Source organism: Podarcis bocagei (assembly GCF_964188305.1).
Source record: "Podarcis bocagei genome assembly, chromosome: 8".
In the NCBI taxonomy this organism is placed as follows: Eukaryota; Metazoa; Chordata; class Lepidosauria; order Squamata; family Lacertidae; genus Podarcis; species Podarcis bocagei.
Genome location: NC_138133.1, coordinates 72,730,898 through 72,753,207, shown reverse-complemented (window position 1 = coordinate 72,753,207; position 22,310 = coordinate 72,730,898). Strand labels below are relative to the sequence as shown.

Below are 22,310 nucleotides of genomic sequence, written 5' to 3'. Positions count from 1 at the left end.
ATTCTAAGACGACACCGCGCGCTGCTCAGAGAAAGAAGTGGGCGCAAGAGGCTCCCTCCCCAAAGCAAACCGAAGCGCCCCTCGGTTCCCTCCCCGCGGCGCTTCTGCCCTCTGCCAGGAGGCGTCCACGGCTGCAGCAGCGCCAGGCAGCCAAGCGGACCAGGCAGAAGCAGCCGGCGGCAACGGCGGCTCCACGTGTCAGGGCGGGGCGAGGCAGCGCTCGGGCTGGGCAGGGCTGGAGCTGCTGCGCGCTAGCAAGGGAGCGAGCGAGGCAGCGGCAGGCAGGCAGGAGGGCGAGCGAGCAAGGAGGCTGCTGCGGCATTGACGGCGCCTTGCCTCTGCCTCCTCCCCTGGCCAGCAGCTCAGTGCCCCGCGCCACCTCCCACCGCAGCTGCGTCGCCGGGTCCGGGCGGGATGGGACCCCTCCGGGAAAGCAGCAAGGTGAGCGCACGGCGGAGGGGCTCGCAGGTGGGACGGGGCGGGTGTGGGGCGGGATGGGACACCTCGGGGAGAGCCGCCAGGTGAGGTAAGAGGGCTCACCGGTGGGGCTGGCGAGGAGGATGAGGAAATCAGGATGTGCGTTTGTGAGTGCAGGTCCGTGCACGTGCAGCCCCAAAGACACGCGTTCGGTGTGTCGAGTGTACGTGTGAATGCTTGCCATAATGTGTGCGAGTGAATGCGGGGCGCTGTATGTGCTGGCACCGGGGTTCAAGCTTTGGCTAAGGCAAGAGCGGTGTTTAAGACTAGCGGTGTTTTTCCAGCGGAAAAAGTGGGATGATGGATATTTTCACTTTCCCCTCCCCTCCTCATCTCTAAAATGCCCAGCAACAGACGCTAAAAGAGCAAACGCTGCTGAGTCCGCCCCTGATGGAGTCTGACATCATTAAGGCAAAATTTGTGGGATTCAGGGCGTATGTTTTTATTTGAGGAAGTGAAGTCGAATAGGGTGGATGGGGATGTGTGGGGCAAAGGCAAGGATCGGGATGAAGGAAATTCATAAGTGGGGGGTCCCCAAGCAAAGGGGAGATGAAGGGTGTCTCTCGCCCTCCCCACCTTCCTTGCAACAGCATCACCCAGAAGAGTGTCCCTCGAGTCCATCTCTGATGGAGTCTGACATCATCACTGCTGCTGCGCCCCTGCCGCAGATTTTTCTCTGGAGTGGAGGTTTGCGGGGGGGGGGAGCAGGGAGAGACTTAGCTCACAATTACATCACCCCAAAGCTGGGAAGGCTGACCAGAATCCCCATTTTCTTTGGGCATTCTTTCCCCCACCCCCTTTGCATTTGCCGGAACCTCTTGGGGGCTGTAGCCGATACAGGTGGCAAGGATGCTGCAGACGGCTGCGATAATTGCCTTTCAGTGCTTTTCCAGCTGATCCAATTTTAGTACAGTAATTGCAGTGCTGGTACTCGGTTGTCTTTGCATAGGATCTGTGCATCTCCCTTCTGGCAAACCTTTCGCTTTTAGCTGTTGAGTTCTGCTTTTTTTCTACCTCTCCGGCAGGGGAGTGCACTTCTGTGTGGATACTCACACACACATATTGATCGAACAAGGCTAACCCCCATCTGCTAGGTGTGGATACAAGAGGGGGCTTTTTATGGCGATATGTTGGACTGTTGCACAAGAGCAAAACTCCAGCATTTACAGATTGCTGAAAAAGCCCTGCGAGCCATTTTGCAATTACGATGGAGTTGCCTCAGCAGCAGCAAATCGCATCTTCCTAGCAAGTAGACCATGTGACGAATACATATGCTTGCAAAGATGCTTGCCACATCAATGTCTGCATGTGACATTTCCCACATTCTCGCCTCGTTTTTAGCTCTGCTCAGTTCAGCAGTGGCATAACAGCCGCTGCAAATCGCTTCCGCATGGGCAGAACCACAGTTAGGCTGTGTGCACGACATACACTTAAAGCACATCGTCTAACCTGCACAGAGCTACAATTCCCAGCACCCTTAACAAACTACAGCTGCCAGGATTCTTGGTGGGAGGAGGAAGGTAATGTGCTTGGCATTTATAGTGCACAGAACCTTAGTACAGTGGTACCTCGGGTTACATACGCTTCCAGTTACATACGCTTCAGGTTGCAGACTCCGCTAACCCAGAAATTGTACCTCGGGCTAAGAACTTTGCTTCAGGATGAGAACAGAAATCATGCTCCAGTGGCGTGGCAGCAGCAGGAGGCCCCATTAGCTAAAGTGGTGCTTCAGGTTAAGAACAGTTTCAGATTAAGAACGGACCTCCGGAATGAATTAAGTACTTAACCCGAGGTACCACTGTATCATGTTCATCATCAGTGTAGTTTCAGTCTACATCAAGGAAATAAGATAAGAAATATCCAGCCTGTCCATCTGGCTTTGTACTGCGTCCAGAATTTTAGGTCCAGGATTTTAGCTACTAGCCATGATGACTATGTTCTGCCTCCACAGTTGAAGGCCAGCCATGCTTTGAATACCCGTTTCTGAAAACCACAGGATGGGAGAGTAATCTTGTGGTTGGGTTTCTTGCTGGGGGTTTCCTACAGACATCTGCTTGTCCACAATGAGAACAGGATGCTAAACAAGATAGGCCATTGCCCTCATCCAGCAGCTCTTGTACCATTGAGATGGCCCTTCCATGTGGCTCCCTGTGGCCAACTGGAATGCTGTCCATGGGCAACTCCACCTGAGTAGAAGCAGTTTTTGGTAGGGATCATACCCATTTGGAAGGGACCCCAAGGATCATCGAAGTCCAACCACCTGCAATGCAGGAATAAGCAGCTGTCCTGTATGGGGATCGAACCTGCAACCTGGGCGTTATCAGCCCCATGCTCTAGCCAACTGAGCTATCCAGGGGTGTTAGCTGATCTGCTGACTCCATACATTGAGCCAGACCTTTGGGTGGGGCGGGGCTGGGAAATGCACATGGACTGACGTGCCCATTGTCCCTGTCATTGGAAGGAGCACAAAATGCAGGACAAGGAGATCTGCCGCAGCCGCATTCCTCGCCTGGTCCTCCGGCCTCATCTCCCCCAGCAGCAGCTCCGCCACCAGAAAGTGTCCCCGGCGTCCGAGTCGCCCTTCTCGGAGGAGGAAAGCAGAGAATTCCACCCCCTCAGCTCTTCTGGAGGGTCTGCAAGGACCATCAGCAGCAACAGTTTCTGCTCAGGTACTAGAAGAAACAGTGTGTCTGTGGCAATGCTGACATTATAGTCCAGAGATAGGGAACTAATAATAATAATAATAATAATAATAATAATAATAATAATAATAATAATAAATTTTATTTATACCCCACCCTCCCCAGCCAAGACTGGGCTCAGGGTGGCTAACACCAGAAATAAAACAACTGATTAAGATACAACTTAAAAACAAGATTAAAATACAACATTAAATGCAGCCTCATTTCAATAGAAACTCAAATCAAAAACTTTTTGGGGATGAAAATGTCAAATCTTCACCAAGGCCAACTATTCAGACTGATCCTACGTGGGCCAGAAAAAAGCCAGGGAAGTCCCCAGATAGGAGTTCCATCACAGAAGGAGAAAGGAAAAAGGAAAGAGGGGAGGGGATCAAGTTGATTCCAAGCCAAAGGCCAGGTGGAACAACTCTGTCTTACAGGCCCTGCAGAAAGAAATCAGATCCTGCAGGGCCCTGGTCTCATGAGACAGAGCTTTCCACCAGGCTGGAGTCAGTGTTGAAAAGGCCCTGGCTCTGGTTGAGGCTAATCTAACTTCCTTAGGGCCCGGGACCTCTAGGGTGTTGCTATTTATGGACCTAGTAGGCATGATAGCCATGGTGACTATGTTCTGCCTTGAAAGTTGGTGGCAGTGATACCAGTTTCTGAAAACCACAGGAGCGCAGAGTGCCCTTGTGCTGGTGGAGTCTTGCTTGAGCATTTGCCATTGGCATCTGGGTGGCCACTGGGACAGCAGGAGGCTGGATTGGATGAGCCACTGGCCTGATCCATTAGGTTCTTCTTATGTTCTCCAGATATTGTTGAACAGCAAATCCCATCATGCCAGGCCTTTGGCTATTTGGGAGAGAATATGGGGTATTTATTGGAAAATGAAAGTAATAGACACATTATAATTGCATGTTCAAGGGAACGTTCTATCACATGTCAAGTAACTGTACAATCTTTAGAGGATATCTGAAGGCAGTGCTGCTTTGGGACGTTTTTAATGTTTGATGCTTTATTATTCTTTTGCATTTGTTGGAAGCCACCCAGAGTGGCTGGGACAATCCAGTCGGATGGGTGGGATACAAATAAAATTATTACTAATATTATTACCATTAGGGGAGGGGGTTGGGCCTCCGCTCCTATCAGCCACTGCCATCATGGTCAATGGTCAGGGATCATGAGAACTGTAGTCCAACAACAACTGGAGGGCTATAGATTCCCCATGCATTTTAGCCCAATTGCTTTTCCTCTCCACCCAAGAAAATAGAATTAACTTCCTTAACGGGGTCAGTGGTAGCAAATACACCAACTGAAACCTGTAGAAAATTAATCAGTTTGCTGCATAATTGCATCCTAGGAAGCCAGGTCCAGCCATATCAACATTGTCTACACTGAATGACAGCAGCTCTCTCTAGGATTTTAGGCAAAGTTCCCTCCCAGCCCTGCCTGGAGGTGCTGTGAGTTGGACTTGGGATCTTTTGTATGCAAAGCAGATGCTCTTTCACTAAGCTGCAGCCCTTCTCCAGTTACTTTGTCAGAAATGTATCCCAAGAGGCACCAAATATATATTGCTGTATTTTTCCACATTGCCAATTGCCTGGCTCCGTACAGTGGAGCTTTAGAGAGAAATAAAGTCACTGTCAATGAAACTCAGCTCGGAGCACATGAAGCATGTGCCGCTGACTGAAATCAGATGTTTCTGTTTGGATTAGTAAGTGTTTATCTTGAACGCTGCATGAAAAAAAACAAAAAACTGGCATGCCCGTTTTAAACAGAGCTGAGATTTACACACTTGGAGAATCTTGAAGGGTGAGGTTCACCCAGGAGCAGCTTAGATCTGCGAATTTACCGGTAAGTTTGCATGTAAAACGAGAGGGGTGATTGGTTCAGGAGAGTACCGATTTACAGTTTCAAAAGATGGTTTCTAAAGAGAGCTTATATCCAAAGGTGTTTCTAATCCCTGTCTCAATTATAAGTGACCCAGCAGATGTCATGCAACAACACTGATTCGTGACACCCAACCTCCCACTGATTCACTGTGTCACATGTGTGGGTCAATAATCAAATAATGACCATCTAATACAGGTGTATGGCTCTCTAGATGTTGCTGAACTACAACTTCCATCATCCCTGGCCATTGGCCATGCTTGCTTGCTGGAGCTGATGGGAGTTGCAGTTCAGCAACATCTGGGGGGCCAAATGTTTGCTGCATCTGGTCCCGGATAAGCAATGTTGAGTGTGGAAATTACAGCGTGCAAATGAAAATACAGTCTTGCCCCACCTCCATCCCCTGCAGATATTGATACTAATTTGACTAGTGGGAATTTTCCTATAACCACACAGTGGCTTAGTGATTCAAATCCAAAACCAATTTGGAACAGCTCAGCAAGGGAGAGTGTACAAGGAGGCACAAGGGATTTCTTAGTTATAGGAGAACATGTACATTGCTAATAATGTACACTGGCTTTCTAAGAACTCAAGTCAAACCTGTATGCAACATCACTCTTCCCATTTGTGGTTCCTAGCAACTGGTTATTTAGAGTCCTACTACCTCTAACAGAGAGGGACGCGTGTGGTGCCGTGGGTTAAACCACAGAGCTGAGGACTTGCCGATCAGAAGGTCGGTGGTTCAGATCCCTGCGATGGGGTGAGCTCCCCCCGTCGGTCCCTGCTCCTGCCAACCTAGCAGTTCGAAAGCACGTCAAAGTGCAAGTAGATAAATAGGTACCACTCCAGCGGGAAGGTCAACAGTGTTTCTGTGCGCTATTCTGGTTCGCCAGAAGCAGCTTAGCCACATGACCTGGAAGCTGTACGCCGGGTCCCTCGGCTAATAAAGCGAGATGAGCACCGTAACCCCAGAATCGGCCACGACTGGACCTAATGGTCAGGGGTCCCTTTATCTTTACCTTACCTCTAACAGTGTGCTAGAGCATGGCTGCTAACCACTGATAGCCTTGTCCTCCATGAATTTGTTCAATCCACTTTCACAGCTATCCAATTCAGTGGCCATCGTTGCCTCTCCGGGGAGTGAATTCTGTAGCTCAACTTCATTCTGTGTGGAGGAAGTACTTGTTTTTGCCTACCACTTTAACTTTCACAGCTTCCCCTGGTAGGACTTATAGTTCAAAGAGGGTGACAAGGATTCTAAGCAGGCCTCCGGCTCTGTCTTTCAGAGGAGAGGGAGCGGCTGTTAAATAAGCCCCGAATGACAGTGCACGGCAGTCGCAGAGCCGGGACTCCAGTCATAATTGGTGCCAAAAGCAGCCCTGCTAAGCTTTTCACAATTGGGCAGGAGGAGAGCTGGATTGGCAGGGCTGCTTAAAGAAAAGACTTGCTGACTCATAAAAGTATAACCACATGTGTGGAGAAGTTACAGCCACCCTCCCTGCTGTACCCATCTCTTTTGCTTTAAGTGCTTCCCCAGCGTACTCCCATTGAAAAAAGGGGTATGATAGCAGACAATCGCTGGCTGGTTGTGGTGGGGGTGGACAAGTGAAAGTGGGGGTAGGGCTGTGGTTGTCCTGCTGTTCTCCCTTCTTATGACTGCTCTGCTCATTTAGTTGGTACCTTTTGGGTCTCTGCTATACTGCTCTGCTCTTTCCCTATCTCCCTGACTGGCTAGCAGGCAGTCTAGATATAGTGAGATGAGGCATAGCTCAGTGGTAAAGCATCTAATTTGGGTTCAGAACATCCCAGGTTCAATGTACAGCAGATCTGGGCACCCCCAGTACTGGGAATGTCCCCAGTCTGAAGCCTTGCAGAGTGGCTGCCAGCCAATGTAGACCAGAGCTTCTCAAATGGCAAGTGTGGCAGGAAGATTCAAGGAACATCAAAGAAGCATTTAAACATTTCAGTGTAGTATGATAGAGTATCAAAATATTATTATTATTATTTTGCAGATATGGATAGGTATCTTTTGAAAATGAGAGCAAGAGCAAAGATTCTTTGTGTTGATGAGGAGATGAGAGTTTGTTTGTCTCAAATTAGGCCTAATATAAATGAGATTACCCAACAAAAGCAAGTTCACACCTCTCACTGAGCTTGTATACATACTTAAGGTCCGTGCTCCCCCCCAAAAAAAAAAATGTTTAGGGGTACTCTCATTTTGTCTTAAGAAAATCACAATTTTATAGTTCATATCAGGAAAAATAAATACAGTAAATGGACAAAAGTACAAAGATTCACAAAATGTTTAGGGGTATGCGTCCCCTTGTGTCCCCCCCAGAAAAAAAGCACTGCTTGAGGTAAATATGTAAGAGGATTGTCTATAATTATAACACATAATCAAAATAAAAACAGAAACAACTGAAGAACACACCCACCCCCCAAAAACCCACACCTTAAAAGGGCAACCAAAGGCCTGGTTAAAGAGGAATGTTTTTGCCTGGCACCTAAAGGTACATAATGAAGCCACCATGACCCATGATCATATTATAAAGTAGTCATCTTTTATGTTATAAATCAAGCACTTCTTGTTGTCCCCCTGCCTCATGTATTTCTTATCAATTAAAAATCAGCCTGGCACAAGCAAATTTTTAATGTGAAAGGGTTGCCCAGAGGAAGGAAGTTTTTGAGAACCACTGATGTAGACAATATTGAGCTATATGGACCAAGACATATAAACAACCCCAAGTGATGATAACATAGCTCTGTGCAACTCAACTGTGTACATCATATGTGAAATCGTCATATGTGCACTTTTTTACACACTGTGGTACAGAGTGGGGGAACCCACTTGGACTACTGCAGCGTGCTCTCTGTGGACCTACCCTTGAGGGTGACGGGGAAACTACAACTAACCTAGAATGTGCCTGCCAGACTGGTGCCTAGGAGCAGACTCTGGGGCCATGTAAAATCAGTCCTAAAGGATCTACAGTGGTACCTCGGGTTACAGACACTTCAGGTTACAGACGCTTCAGGTTACAGACTCCGCTAACCCAGAAATAGTACCTCAGGTTAAGAACTTTGCTTCAGGATGAGAACAGAAATCGTGCTCTGGTGGTGCAGTGGCAGCTGGAGGCCCCATTAGCTAAAGTGGTGCTTCAAGAACAGTTTCAGGTTAAGAATGGATCTCCAAAACGAATTAAGTTCTTAACCTGAGGTACCACTGTACATTGGCTCCCAGTACGTTTCTGAGCACGATTCAAAGGCTTGGTGCTGATCTTAAAAGCCCTAAATGGCCTCGGTGCTGTGTAGCTGAAGAAGCATCAGCCCAGACATTGAAGTCCAGCTCTGAGGGTCTTTTGGTGGTTCCCTCATTGTGAGAAGAGAGGTTACAGGGAACCAGGCAGCAGCTACTTGCACCTGCCCGGTGGAATGCCCTCCTGCCAGATGTCAAACAGATAAACAACTATCCGACTTTTAGAAGACATCTGAAGGCAGCCCTATATAGTTTTTAATGTTTGATATCTTACTGTGATTTTATAATTTATTGGAAGCTACCCAGAGTGGTTGGGGCAACCCAGTCATATGGGCAGCAATAAATAAATTGTTATTGTTATTATTAGAGTGTATGCCCCCTTGGACTCGCTAGGACTTATTTCCCCAAAACACTACATATAATAAGAATAAGGATGCATAGGATTCTCTGTGGAATAGGATTTATGCATGCTGCATAAACATCCTGCAGACGTTTTGAAATGAGGCTACTCTGGATTAATTCATTTGTAAGTGGCATCCTTGCTGATAAAATGAGAATGAGATTTCTGCATCTGCATTTTTACACATTTTTTAAGAGAGAGGGGATATGACCTGTTGAACTCAGTGGGGCTGCAAAAGTCATAGGAAGGTGTTGGGCTGTATCCAACTAAGTTCTACTCGGAGTAATCCATCGGCATTAGACGGGTCTGTTCATTTCAGTGGGTCTACTCTGAGCACGGCTAACATCGGCTGCCCACCATTATTTCTTCTATGAAATTATTGATCAGCGGGGGGGGGGGGGAGCCAGCTTTCAAAAAGCCCATTTGTTCCAGCCAATTGCATGTGGAGCTTGTTATAAAACTTCCAGCTGGATGCTAGGCTTCGATAAAACGAAACAAATGCTTTGGCGTGCGTGCTGTCTGTCATCTGACATTGAAACAGGCACCCTCCTGCCTTCCCCCTCCGGTTTGGATTTCAGCTGCAGGGTTCATATGTCAAGCAGAGAGAAAAACATTCTCCCAGCAGCAACGCCTGCCTCATCAGCTGCCGAGTATTTCACCACATCAGGTCTGTTATCCTTGTAAGTTGCATAGTAGGGGCTGCTTGGGAGTGGTTCTCTACTGAGTGCTGCATTTACCTTGTCCACCTGGAAAAGGGGATGTCCACAAAGCAGTGTCAGCTATTTAGCTCTGAATGGCCCATTCATGGTCTGGGTGTCCCAGAGAAAGGCAACCCAAAAGAGTGTCTCCTGAGCACTCTGGAGAACGTAAAGTAAAGGGACCCCTGACCATTATGTCCAGTCATGACCGTCTCTGGGGTTGCGGCGCTCATCTTGCTTTACTGGCTGAGGGAGCCAGCGTACAACTTCCGGGTCATGTGGCCAGCATGACTAAGCCACTTCTGGCAAACCAGAGCAGCGCACAGAAACACCATTTACCTTCCCGCCGGAGTGTTACCTATTTATCTACTTGCACTTTGATGTGCTTTCGAACTGCTAGGTTGGCAGGAGCAGGGACCGAGCAATGGGAGCTCACCCTGTCACGGGGATTTGAACTGCCGACCTTCTGATTGGCAAGTCCTCAGCTCTGTGGTTTAACCCACAGCGCCACCCGCATCCCTTCTGGAGAACGTAAGCTTTGGAGATCTGCCTGCAAGGTAGTAAGACATGTGTGGCACTCACAGCAAATGGGGCATCTTTTTCACACCAAGCACTACAATATCTAGCGCACGTCAGTGATTGGCAGTGCAAGGGGCAAAAGGTTGGTAGAGTATCTGTGGGAATATTCAGGGAGGCAGGAGAGGATATATTGTTTACTAATATTCTTCCTAACTTGCGTTAGCAAGTTTCTTTACTTGGCAGAGTGCATTCCCCTTTACACAGCACAGCAGATAACTCAGTCCCACAAATGCAAATAAGGGATTGAAAGTGACGTTCAGTGATTGGATAGTTACAGAAAGTGGTTACTATTGCATTGTAGTGGAGCTCTATATAAGCAGGCTGGCTGAACCCTTCAGTTCAGTTCTGTTCTGGCCTGTGTATAAACAAGAGCTGTTTGAAGAATCGCTGTGTCGCCTGATATGTTCACCCACAACTTAACAGGATCCCACCGTTAGGCTGCAATTCTTGTATACTTTTGCTCAAGAGTGAGCCTTGTTGAACTCAGCAGGGTTTGTTTCAGAGTCTGCATATGCCTGGGGTCAGAATGCACATGAATTAATATGGAATTATCTTGCCTGGCAACTCCTGGAAAACTGATATAGTCTTGCAAGAGCCCTTCTTTTCCCTCATCTCAGTGCTCGGTGCACCTGCCTGAGAAGTCACTCCCGATGACTTTCGCTTCTGTCTTCACCTGCTTTGTAAATCAGTCACCACAGTGAGCTGGAAAAGAGGAGCACCTGGCAAAGTATGCCTCATCCTTCGCCGCTTTAGTTCATTTCTTTCTCAATGCATCTGCACATAGGACTCGGAGCAAAGTTACACTTTACAATTTCTTTTAAAGGTTTTGAAAGCATCCTTTGGCACTGATGGATGGTTGCAAAGCTCGTCAACATTAGAAAACAAAAGCACACAATACATTCATTGCAAGTTAGCTCTTTTTTATATAAAACATTTATTAATTTTTTTTGAAATATAACAGTAAAAATGAAAAACAAAAAAACAAAATAAAAACAGTTAAAAACATACATTTTTCCTTTTACTTATTTTCTTTTAACTTATTTCCCGGACCTCCTCATAACTCCCTTTTTTGTATTCCACTTCAATTTATTGGTTCAGCAAATCCTTACCATTAGATTTTAACCCATTTATAACCCTTTTTTCATATTCCCTTAAATCATTACAGCTAGAAACCCCTTAGTTGCTATCCAACATCATTCTATCATTCATTAATTTTACAATATTTCTGTAGATAGTCTTTAAATTTCTTCCAGTCTTCTTCCACCGACTCTTCTCCCTGGTCTCGGATTCTGCCAGTTATTTCTGCCAATTCCATATAGTCCATCACCTTCATCTGCCATTCCTCCAAAGTGGGTAGATCTTGTGTCTTCCAATACTTTGCAATAAGTATTCTTGCTGCTGTTGTGGCGTACATAAAGAGAGTTCTATCCTTCTTTGGCACCAATTGGCCCAGAAGAAAGGCCTCTGGTTTCTTCAAGAAGGTATATTTAAATACCTTTTTCAATTCATTATATATCATTTCCCAGAAAGCCTTAATCCTTGGGCACGTCCACCAAAGGTGAAAGAATGTACCTTCCGTTTCTTTACATTTCCAGCATTTATTATCGGGCAAATGATAAATTTTTGCAAGCTTGACTGGAGTCATGTACCACCTCATTGCAAGTTAGCTCTTAAGGGCCTTCATTACAAACTTAAAACTGGCTTAATATTTATTTTTCTTTTTTCTGTATATAATTTTTATTAAATTTTCTGCTTTACGATTTAAAATACTCATTTTACATCCTTAAGATATCAGTGACTTCCCTTCTTCTCTTTCCATGGTTCATTTTACATGTCATAAATCCCTGCATATTTTACAAATACTATACCCAGTGCTTTTTTCCTGGGGGGACGCAGGGGTATGCATACCCCTAAACATTTTGTTTGGCCTCATTGAGGGGGCAGTATTTCAATATGTGTAGGAAAATGAGAGTACCCCTAAACATGGAATACTGACTACACCATTCAGTATTCCATTATTGCATCCATCAAAACTTATTTACACTGTTTAATTTATCTTAATGCTGACAGCATTTTCTTTTCTCTTTCTAGGGTACCATGAATTCTAGGGTAGGGAGACTAGGGATCTGTAAAGAGCTCATTCTTAGTGCAGACCTTCCAAGTGTCCCTATTTTCTAGGGGCAGTCCCGGATTCACAGAAACCATCCTGGTTTCTGATTTGATCCCAGAATGTCTCACTTTTCCTTAGGACGTCCCTATTTTCATTGGGAAAATGTTGGAGGATATGGAGATATTCAACCCCCTGAGCCAAACAGATAAGTGATTATACATCATGTTTGAAGCCACCCAGAGTGACTGGGGCAACCAGTCAGGTGGGAGAGGGTATAAAGGCGTTGTTGTTGTTGTTGAATAAGAGGTCCCTATTTTCATCAGAGAAATGTTGGAGGGTATGTTAGTGCCTTCACCAGACTGCAGTTCCAGGATTCTTCAGGGAAAGCCCTGAAAATTGCACTGGTATAATGCCAGTTTCAGTTTGTCGGAAGCGGTTTCATGTGCTTCCTTGCACATACATCCAGTGACAGAACTTAGGCTGGATCTAAACACATCAAAGAGGCATTTCTGTAGCGTTGTAAATTTAAACAGGGAAAACAGGTAGAGAAAAACAGGACTCCACATCGCCATCTGGTGAAACAATGTTATATCGCATATACAACACACATACCAGTAAATCACTTTTTCTTTACCAGTCTAGTTGAGCCCTTAGTCTTCATTCTCTTGTGCATATTCCATTTTCTTCCATGATCACATTATCATAGCATTATAGAGCTGGAAGGGGGCCTGCAGTCCAGTTAGTTCAGCTCCCTTTTTAAAGTCAATGTTTGGTATATCTTGGCTGTAAGTCCTGGAAGACCTGCTCCCTGCCTTGCAAACCTTTTTCCACCTGGCCTGGGAGGGTGGAGACCTGACTGACTCTAGCTAAAAAAAGCTGAGGCTGCTGAACAGACTCTCGGGCTCTCGCCCCCCTCGCCGCACTGCTTCAGGTAACTCTTGATTGCATATTTACTCCACCTTTTCCTCCAATGAACTCAATGCAGCTTCTTCCTCGAATTTATCCTCCCAGCACTCTCATGAGATAGATTAGGCTGAACGATAGGAGCTGGCTGAAGGTCATGCAATGAAGTTTATGGGGATTGGAATCTGATCAGTCATCCTCTGGCACTGCTTCGCACTAGCTCTATACATGCACATGGTCTGTGCATTGCAAGCAGATCCAGATCTGGACTGGGATGCTAGGTTTGGATCAGATTGAAGCTTCATATATGTTAAGAGAGTTTAACTACCAGGAGCAGTAGCCTTGAGCAGGTTACTTTCTGTCTCGGTTCCCCACCATTAAAATGACGGTCTAGTTTAGTGATGAATGCACTTTTCTCATTGCAATTCACTACTTATTGTTATACCATGCATTCTTATAACATAGTTTGAGGGCTGGCACCCATGAGCAGCTTCCAGGACCCTGACACTGCCCATATGGGCAAATGTCCGTTTCTCTCTTTTTTCAGTCTTAAGTTCCGTTCACCACAAGAGTTTGTGATATATTTTTTTTAATTAATAAATTCTTATGGAAAGTCATCAGCATTTTGGTATGATTTTTACCTACTCTATATATTTTATATGCATTGCCACCTAATCATAGAATCATAGAGTTGTAAGGGACCACTGAGGATCATCTAGATCCTGCAATCTCTGCAAATCAGGAATGTGCAGCTGTCCCTTTCGAATCCGTAATCAGCGTGTGAGCCTTGAAACTTGCTTTTGGAGTTCCATTTGGGCCATCTTCATTGTCAACTCAACATCATGTCATCTGTAAGCATCATTTTTGGTGATTTGGGGAAGAATAGGGCCTGTTCTTAATTCCCAGGCAATTGAGGATTTACTTATTTTTTTATGTGCTTGTTCTGCAAAGGGATTAACATCCTGCCTGAGTTGTCAGCCAAGTTATAGCTGACGTCTGTTAGAAACTGTTTGTAGCAGACGGCCTTCTGAAAAAAGGCGGGGCAAACATTTTGTGCCATCCAAGATTAAGACTTGCCAAGTCATGAAAGCAGAAAGCTGACAGAATGAACCTTGATTCTTCCTTTCTTTCTTTTTTTAATAACAAAAAATGCTATGTCCAAGTGAACAGAGGAGTAAGAGCTGGTGCTAACCAACTCGTGGTTTGATGGTACCACCAAGTCCCATCCTTCCCTTTTCCTCTTAATTTCTTCTGCGCAACGATAGTCATAGCCTTGGGGAAATGTTATCTCCGGTTATGAATGGACGACATGGAAATTTCCTCTCCGTTCCAGTCAGGACTCTGGCTGTGCCTTCACAATCTGGTAAATGCTTCTTACGCTGCAATGGAAGTGTCTGTAGATGTGTCGCTCTGCTATATTTTATTTTTACATTAAAATATATTTTATTTTTTAAAAGAAAGTGATTCCCCATCCTGTAAGGAATCTTGTCAAATTGCTGGACCTTGAGCAGAGTTGCTAAGTTGGCAGTGTGGAGATGCATGAGGTCTTCAGGATACTCCAGAGGTCAGCCCACTGTCCTTCTAGTGATTGATCTGGCAGTGAGATGATTTATGACAAGGCAATGGAGGTAGGCAAAGAAAATGCATAGTCCACGGTCAGAGGTTAGGTAGTCATAAAAGGTCTGGAGGGGCACCAGGTTGAAGAAGGCTGATTTATATATGCAGGAATGTAAGCTGTGTCCTACATCAAGGAATGACTTTGCCTCTTGTGATGGGCAGTGCACTGCTGCTATTTTGGGTGACGGCGAAAATTTTGATCCTGCAAAAGATCTTGAGTTCAAATGTACATCTGATACATTTATATGCATTGCCGGGGGGTGGGGAGGTGGAAATGTCTCTGTCAGAATGAGCTGGGTCCTGCAACTGTCCAGATGTACCGTATATTTTCCATGTGGCTGCTTTGTGGGGAGGGGGGTATATTAGGTATATCGTTTATTTAGAAATAACAGAAGGGTCATAGGAAAGAGGATTGCATGCAACAAATCCTTTCATTGTCTGCAGCTGAATTCAAAAGCCTGGCTTAGTTATTGGTATGTCTAAAGGTCATTAATGTTGATAGGAGCCAAGAGGAGGAATTGTTGTCTGTGCCAAGTTCAGTTTGTTCCCATGATAAGCAGCCTGATGTCCATGAAAGCTGGAGAGCTTAAGCAATTTCAGTTAAAATGGAGGAGTTGTGAGGCTGAATGTAGCTTTCAGGGCTGGAGCCGTGTTTGAGAGGGCACAGGAGAAAATGCCGCAGTTTCCCCCTTCTCTGTTAGTAGGACATGGTGAGTTTACCAGCCAGTAGGAGGAGGTAGCAGCAGACTGCCCTGATCCAAGCAGTGATGGGTCAATGCAGCCCACCAGTTTGAATTTCCCAGAATGCCCTGGGCTGCTGCTATGTTGAAGGCTTTGTAGAAAATTAAAATGGCAGCTTAGACCCATGGTCCTGCTTGGTGTCTAAGCTGGGGGGGGGAGTATTAGAAAGGGACACAGTGAAGATATCGGTGGTGTTCCCTAGCAGGGCTTGGAAGCCCTGGCAGCTTCCCAAGGGATTTGGGAAGCTTTGTGAAACGCATGTAGACATTATAATGTTGTAGAATTGAATCCCCTTGTGAATTCTTTTATATATATATATATATATATATATATATATATATATATATATATATGAGTTCAGGATTTTTACATACATTATATTATCTCCTTCCAATTTTTAAATTTCCTGTACAATTTTTTCCTTTCCCTCCCTTCCCACCCCCTCCCCATATTCATTGGAAGGGTTCAAACAATTAGCCTCAGCCACGGGCATAGCATCTTTAGTTTTCACCAAATGTATTTTGTTTCTATCCATTGAAGATAGGGGTTCCATTTGTTCCTTATTGTGGTGGACTTGACCTTCCACGTTGTTTCCTGTGACATGACTGCAACAATGGCCGACTGAATAAATTCAAACGAATTCCATGCCTCTACTGTCCATTTTTCTCTATCTTTCCAACCTAAAGCTATTGTTGCCTTTCCTGCTAAAATCATAGCTTTGAAGGTAAGCTGGTCACCTTTCTCTATAGCCGTGTTTCCAAGTATACCCATAGTCATGAAATCAAAGTCTATTGAAAGCTTCACTAATAAATTAATAACTTTTAGGATTTTATTCCAGAATTCCTTTACCTCTGGGCATTCCCAGTACATATGGGAAAACCATCCCTTGGCTATCCCCTTGTGACACTGCATATTTCTGACTATAAACTATGCAGTGATTTAAGTTTGGGAGAATGTATCCCCTGTGGGATGTGATACATAAGTAGTAGTCAAGTACAACATTCCCATCTGCAATATGGGGACAATGAGGACTGCAACACGGTACTGTTGAAACTCTGAATAGGCTAAGTGTGGATCTACCCGGGGGGGGGGGGAGAGACACTATAAATAGGTCAGAAATTAAATCATTATAACCAAAGAAAACCGCTATGTAAAATCTCAAAGAGGTTTTTTTTGCTCTCCAGCACCATCTGGTGTTGCATGTTTATAATGCATTCAAAGAACTGGTTTTTGACTAATGTGGCTGAGTCCTAAATGTGTTATATGAAGTTTTATTTTTTATTATTCATGATGAAATATTATGAAGTATCATGAATTATTATGAATTAGTATTAGTATTAGTAGTATTAGCCAAACAATAAGGATTGCAACAAGGTACTACTGAAACTCTCAATGAGTTATATGAAGTATTATTATTATCAGGACAGGTGGCACTTGATTCCTGCATTGCATGGGGTTGGAGATACTTTGCACATGCTTTATATAATATTGTTCCTTGAAAAAGAGGGATATGAAATTGGCGGCCAGTGTTCAGTGCTTTGACCAGATTGTCAGGAAGCACTTCTAGACCGAGTATGAATATATTCTGCATTGACTCCTGCAAATTCTCTTTCGAAGGTCTTCTGCCCTCCCCACTGGAACAAAGAATCCCAGTCCCTCCTATGAAAAAGAAACCTGGAAAACTGTGCTGTAGGTCTTGAAGGCTTTCCCTTTTGCTAATGAAATATGATTCCCTGTAACGCAGCAGCTTGTTGCCAACACCTGCTCTGTTTACTTTGACCAGGCTGTCAGCAAACGCATCTAGCTTACAGCTCTCCTAAGCCATTTCCAAACTTCACAGGTTTCCTAAACTTGGTTGCACACCAGGGAAGCTTGTGCTTTAAAAACAAAGCAAAACAAAACTTGGCTAGTGTTTTGGAGACATAGAGAAATCGATGTGCATTCCACTCCTTTTGGCATTTTCCCAAACTACTTCTGGGAACGACTTGCCTTTTAAAATAATTGGATGGAGATGGACCATAGTAGAAACTTGCCCCTTAGGCCAGGCGTGGGGAACCTCAGGCACCAGGCCAAACCTGGCCCTCCAGGGCTGTCTTATCCGGCCCCGGAGGCTCAGAATGTTGGTATTGCACAATAATCCCTTTAACAGAACTGGGAGGACCCTGTATTAATAAAGGAACATATCTGTGGTGTTCGATATCCCTTGTGAAGAATTGTGGGATAATATCAATTTAAATGGAGGCATTGACTAGATCTGATTCTAGTCTTCTAGCCGCCTTCAGTTTGTAAACCAAATTCTCTCTCCCATGTCCCATTAAGATCAGAACTCCACCTGAATTCATTCTCCAATAGCAATTTCTATATTGCTGATTCTTACCCTTTGGAGATGTCTCCTTCCCCAGTCACTGTTTCCTCAAATTGTACCAGTTGCCTTGTGCCATCATCAGCTTTTCTAGGCAGAGAGAAATACTGGCTTGATTGGAAAATATGAATGGGAGAATGTGAATGATGCATTAGAGGAATCATTCCCTATATTAGGAAAGTGTCCTCCTTCCGGCAATTCTTGCAGCCAGGCTGGTGCCAAACATATTGCTCTGCTTTCCTTTGGACCACGTCAGCAAGAGCAAGACTTGTCTTGTTGTCTGGGAAGCCCTGGACCTCCATACACACTGCCCAGGCTTGCAACCCAAGGTAGGCCACTTAGGTGCTGCTAACACAGCGATTTGACTTTACCCCAGAGGCACACTCCATTGCCTCATGAGAGATACGGATGCCAACAACAACATCATATCCAGATTTGGGGATCCAGGGTGCCTAACTGGAGGTGGTGCAGCAGAAAGGTATCAGGGATGGGCAGAAAAGCTCTTTGCACCACCCCCACAATAAACGGGTGGAAACTGAGAGGTGTGCATGCTGCTCTGATGCTGTCAGAGAAGAGGAAGAGGAAGTGGAAGAGGAGGAGGAGGAGGAGGAGGAGGAAGAAGAAGAAGAAAAAAATTATTATTTATACCACGCCCATTTGGCTGGGTTTCTCCAGCCACTCTGGGCGGCTTCCAACAGAATATTAAAATACAGTAATGCATCAAACATTAAAAGCTTCCCTAAAGAGTGCTGCCTTCAGATATCTTCTAAAAGTCTGGTAGTTGTTCTCTTTGACATCTGGTGGGAGGGCATTCCACAGGGCGGGTGCCACTACTGAGAAGGCCCTCTGCCTGGTTCCCTGTAACTTGGCTTCTCGCAGAGAGGGAAGTGCCAGAAGGCTCTCGGCGCTGGACCTCAGTGTCTGGGTAGAACAATGGGGGTGGAGATGCTCCTTCAGGTATACTGGACCTGGAATCTCCCCAGCAGCTGAGAGTAACAAGCTGCTTGGAGGATTGACCAAGTCAGTTTGATGCCCGAGGAAAAGGACAAGATAGCACCACATAGACACCTCCTTTCCGCTTACAGAATCCCACCAGGCAGGCAACTGAATCTTACTTCTCAAATGGCAATCGGAAATGGTAGAATAGGAATCACATGGGGAATGATGGAGGGCCCCACTCTCAGCACCTGGGGTTTGGGGCTGCTGCCTCGTATGCCAAATGGGAGGGCTGTCCTCGGAATGACAGCCCCACCCCCAGTCACCTGCTTATTTGAGAGGCTGTCGCTCTTCCCCTTCCAGGCTGGGGACGCGTGAGGCGCAGACACGTGGCATAGACACATCCCTCAAGACAGATTCTTTCCCTTTCCAAAATCCTGTCACTGGGGGAGGGATTGCTACAGAGGCATTGCCACTGAAAGGAATGATGATTGGGGGCAGGAGAACAGGGGCATGTGTCACGAGGTGTGTGTCCCCTCCCCCAAAAGCCAAATCTACACTCCTAATAATATGCTCTTGGAGATTAAGGAGGCTTGCTCCCTAGCCTATTCAGTGACAATTCTCCTTTTTCACTCTCTTCTTATTCCCTCCCTGTTACAAGGCAGAGGCTTTTTTGTGTCCCTGAACCAGATACCGCTCTTGTTGTAAATAAAAGCTGTATATGAATCCACAGTTCAGCAGGTCTCCTTTGACATCACCAGGAAGCAGCAGGTTAAGGAATTCATGGTGGCTTTTTTCTTTCACGGTCCTTAGACGTCCAAGGAACCAGCTGCTGTCCCGAAATTGTGCCCCCTCCACGTTTTTCAATACAGGCACAGAATTTCCCCCACAGAAAGCAAATGTCTTCTCTATCTAGCTATTGGAGGATTTACACACATGCTTCATTGGCTGTGCGATATACTTAACAGATAGTAATAATAATTAAAAGAGAACAGTTCTCCATCATCTGTTTTCAGTCGGACAAAGGATCTCTCCTGTGTCACATTTTGGTTTTATTTTTTGCTTTTGCTCTCCTGTTTGCAGATGACACAGGTTGCCCCAGCAGCCAGTCCGTCTCTCCAGTTAAGACTCCTCCTGATGCTGGAAACAGTCCAGTTGGTTTTTGTACAGGCAATGATGGAGGAGACTACACAAGGAAGAAATTTAATTCGGGAACAATGGGGGATGGAACTCAACAGCCGGCTCGATATAAGAAGGAAACAAAGACAAGCTTCATAAAGCCAGGTAAGATCACTTTTGGGTCTCTGGATTTGTCAGTGGCACTTTTGCTTTGTCTCATGACAGGTGATGGTCAGAATGTTTCTAAAATTGCATGCAATACCCACTGCTTGTAAATCAGATACTTTGCCTACATTTACATAGCTATGTGGATTGCTAGATCTTCGCAATCGTTTAGATGCAATGATGCAAAATACTACGAAGTGTTGTTTTTAAAAAACAAACAGAAAATTACAGACGAACAAAAAGGTGACAGTGTCTTCCTATGGGGCCTGGTGCAGTAGCTAGAAGATCAGGAAGCATTTGAACACTTTGATTGATATACAAACTTCATTTGAAGCCTTCTAGGAACTGCCTGGGTTTTTTGTCATTTTGTTGTCATTGTCTCATCATTTGGGGGTGTTTTGATGCTAGGATGAAAAGATCTTTTCTTTCTGCTTTGAAATGTATGATACTAGCTGACAAATGGTCACATTGTTTGGTTTTTCTCATCTGTCTATTAGTTAATTGCCTTGGATCTCTTCCAAATTTTGTATTGTGGTGTTGGTTGGGCTTTGGCCGAACTTGTTTCAGCTAAGATCACTAATCTCAGTAGAAAATTTAATGAAAAAAGACAGCTTCAGCTCGTTATTATCACTGTTCTCATTACAATTGTTTAAATTTATATACCACCCTTTGTCATAAGACCCGGGGCAGTTTACGACACCGAACACAAATGTCAAAATGTAACATAATATCTATATAATATAAAAACTGAAGCAGTCAATTGTAGTCAGAAATACGTAACAGAATGCAGATTCTAATAAAAGACAGATTCCCATAAAAGCAAAAACATAAAAAATAAGCAGCGAGAAATCAGCTGCAGGGTATCTGAAATACCCCCACCCCAAAGTGTAGAAATATACAGAATTTTCTCTCTATCCAAGGCTTAATCCTGGCTCCCACAGAAAATGACAAAGCCTTCCAGGTCTCACCTGTGATCTTTTCTTCCATCTCCCAGTCTCTCACTCTAGGAATTATTCATGGGTGCATACTGTTCTATTTTTGATGTTAACTTTCTGCAAGTGCAGGGGAGATAGACAGAAATGTGTTGTTGTGCATGCGTCCCAGTTTGGCTGTATCATGTACAGTAAGTTCCACGTTTCTGAACTGGGGTGGGGGCTGGGAAGCCTCCTGGAACCGCTCCTAAGTCTGGATGCCAGACGTTTCTTCGCTATATTGTGTGGCTGTAAACCACCTGTGATGAATAAAGTCAGGGCAGTAGCAAAGCAAGCACCCCTTTAAGCATCAAGAATGCTTCTCGTAGAAATTGTTTTCCCCCTTTTATTTTAAAAAAGTTAAGCTGCTGCTCAGCTAAAAGCATCCAAAGCAGCTAACAAAACACATGCTAACAATGATGCAAAAGCAAACATAATGCTAAAACTCAGGGGGTTTTAAATTTTTTAAAAATGGCAACCTATAAATACTAACTAGCAGAAGCAAAAATATGAAGCAGTTCCAGATGTACTTCAAAAAATGAAGACTTCCAGAAAAAGGAGCTCTTTGCCTGCGTTCTAAAAGGAACAGCGGCAGAGCTAGTGTCCCAGGGGTGGGGCGGCGATGTCACTCCCCCCCCCAGATGACACCCAGGGCGCACCGCACCTACCGCACCCCCTGCCTCCTCCAGTGAAAAGTAAAGTCCCTTAGCGAGGGAAATAAGCAGCTTTGCTGCTGCTGTAAATAAGGCTTCTTCCATGTCTTTAGCTTGCCATACTTCAGACGCTTTTGTCAGGCAGGTAGGTCCATATGAGAGCTGGCAGCTGTCCTGTGCGCAAGGCTTTCTCCCCTTTTCCTCTGCCTGCCCGTCCCTCCCCAAATCTGCTCTGAAACTTCCTTGCACTGATCAGCGGTGGAGCAAGCCAATCAAGAGCTTGTAACCTGTGCCCAGGGGCGGGACCAGTCGCTCACATGGGCAGGGCAAGCCGGGGCACGATGCTCTGTGGGGCCTCGGAGGAGTCTGCCTGCCTCCTCCCACTCAGCCGCCCTACAGCTGAGGAGGAGGCGGCGGGCAGACCATTTGGGGCAGCGCAGAGTCTGCGGGCACCCAAGCCACCACGTCACTCCCGGGAGAGACATATGGTTCGGGTGTGCTGCAGGCCCTGCGGTGAGTGCCACCCGGCATTTTGTCACCTCCCTCAGTGGAGACACCCAGGGCAACCCGCCCCCACCGCACCCCCCTTCCTCCGCACCTGGCACTGATGGGACCCTGACTTAGCACTACACCAAATGCCTGGGTCCTATGTTTAATGGCTTTTCTTCTTGGTTTCACACTATTCAGCGCAAAGTCAACCAATGTGTGATTAAGCTAGAATTACTTGAGATTTACAGCACAATGCTGTCCCTGTC

General features: G+C 45.5%; 1 protein-coding gene across 4 annotated transcripts in view; it reads left to right on the top strand.

Moving 5' to 3' along the window:
* Nucleotides 1-222: 222 nt before the first annotated feature.
* The window catches only part of SYBU (syntabulin), a 43,292-nt gene continuing 21,204 nt past the window's right edge, over nucleotides 223-22,310 (top strand). For 2 of the 4 annotated variants that reach the window (XM_081204638.1, XM_081204635.1), the window contains exons 1-3: nucleotides 223-441; nucleotides 2,939-3,146; nucleotides 19,731-19,931. In XM_081204638.1, coding sequence (XP_081060764.1) covers nucleotides 415-441; nucleotides 2,939-3,146; nucleotides 19,731-19,931 — 436 coding nt within the window. In that variant the 5' untranslated portion in view covers nucleotides 223-414. Of the gene's footprint in view, nucleotides 442-2,938; nucleotides 3,147-14,048; nucleotides 14,355-19,730; nucleotides 19,932-22,310 lie in introns of those variants that run through there. The other 2 variants (XM_081204636.1, XM_081204637.1) reach the window with 2 other exon arrangements.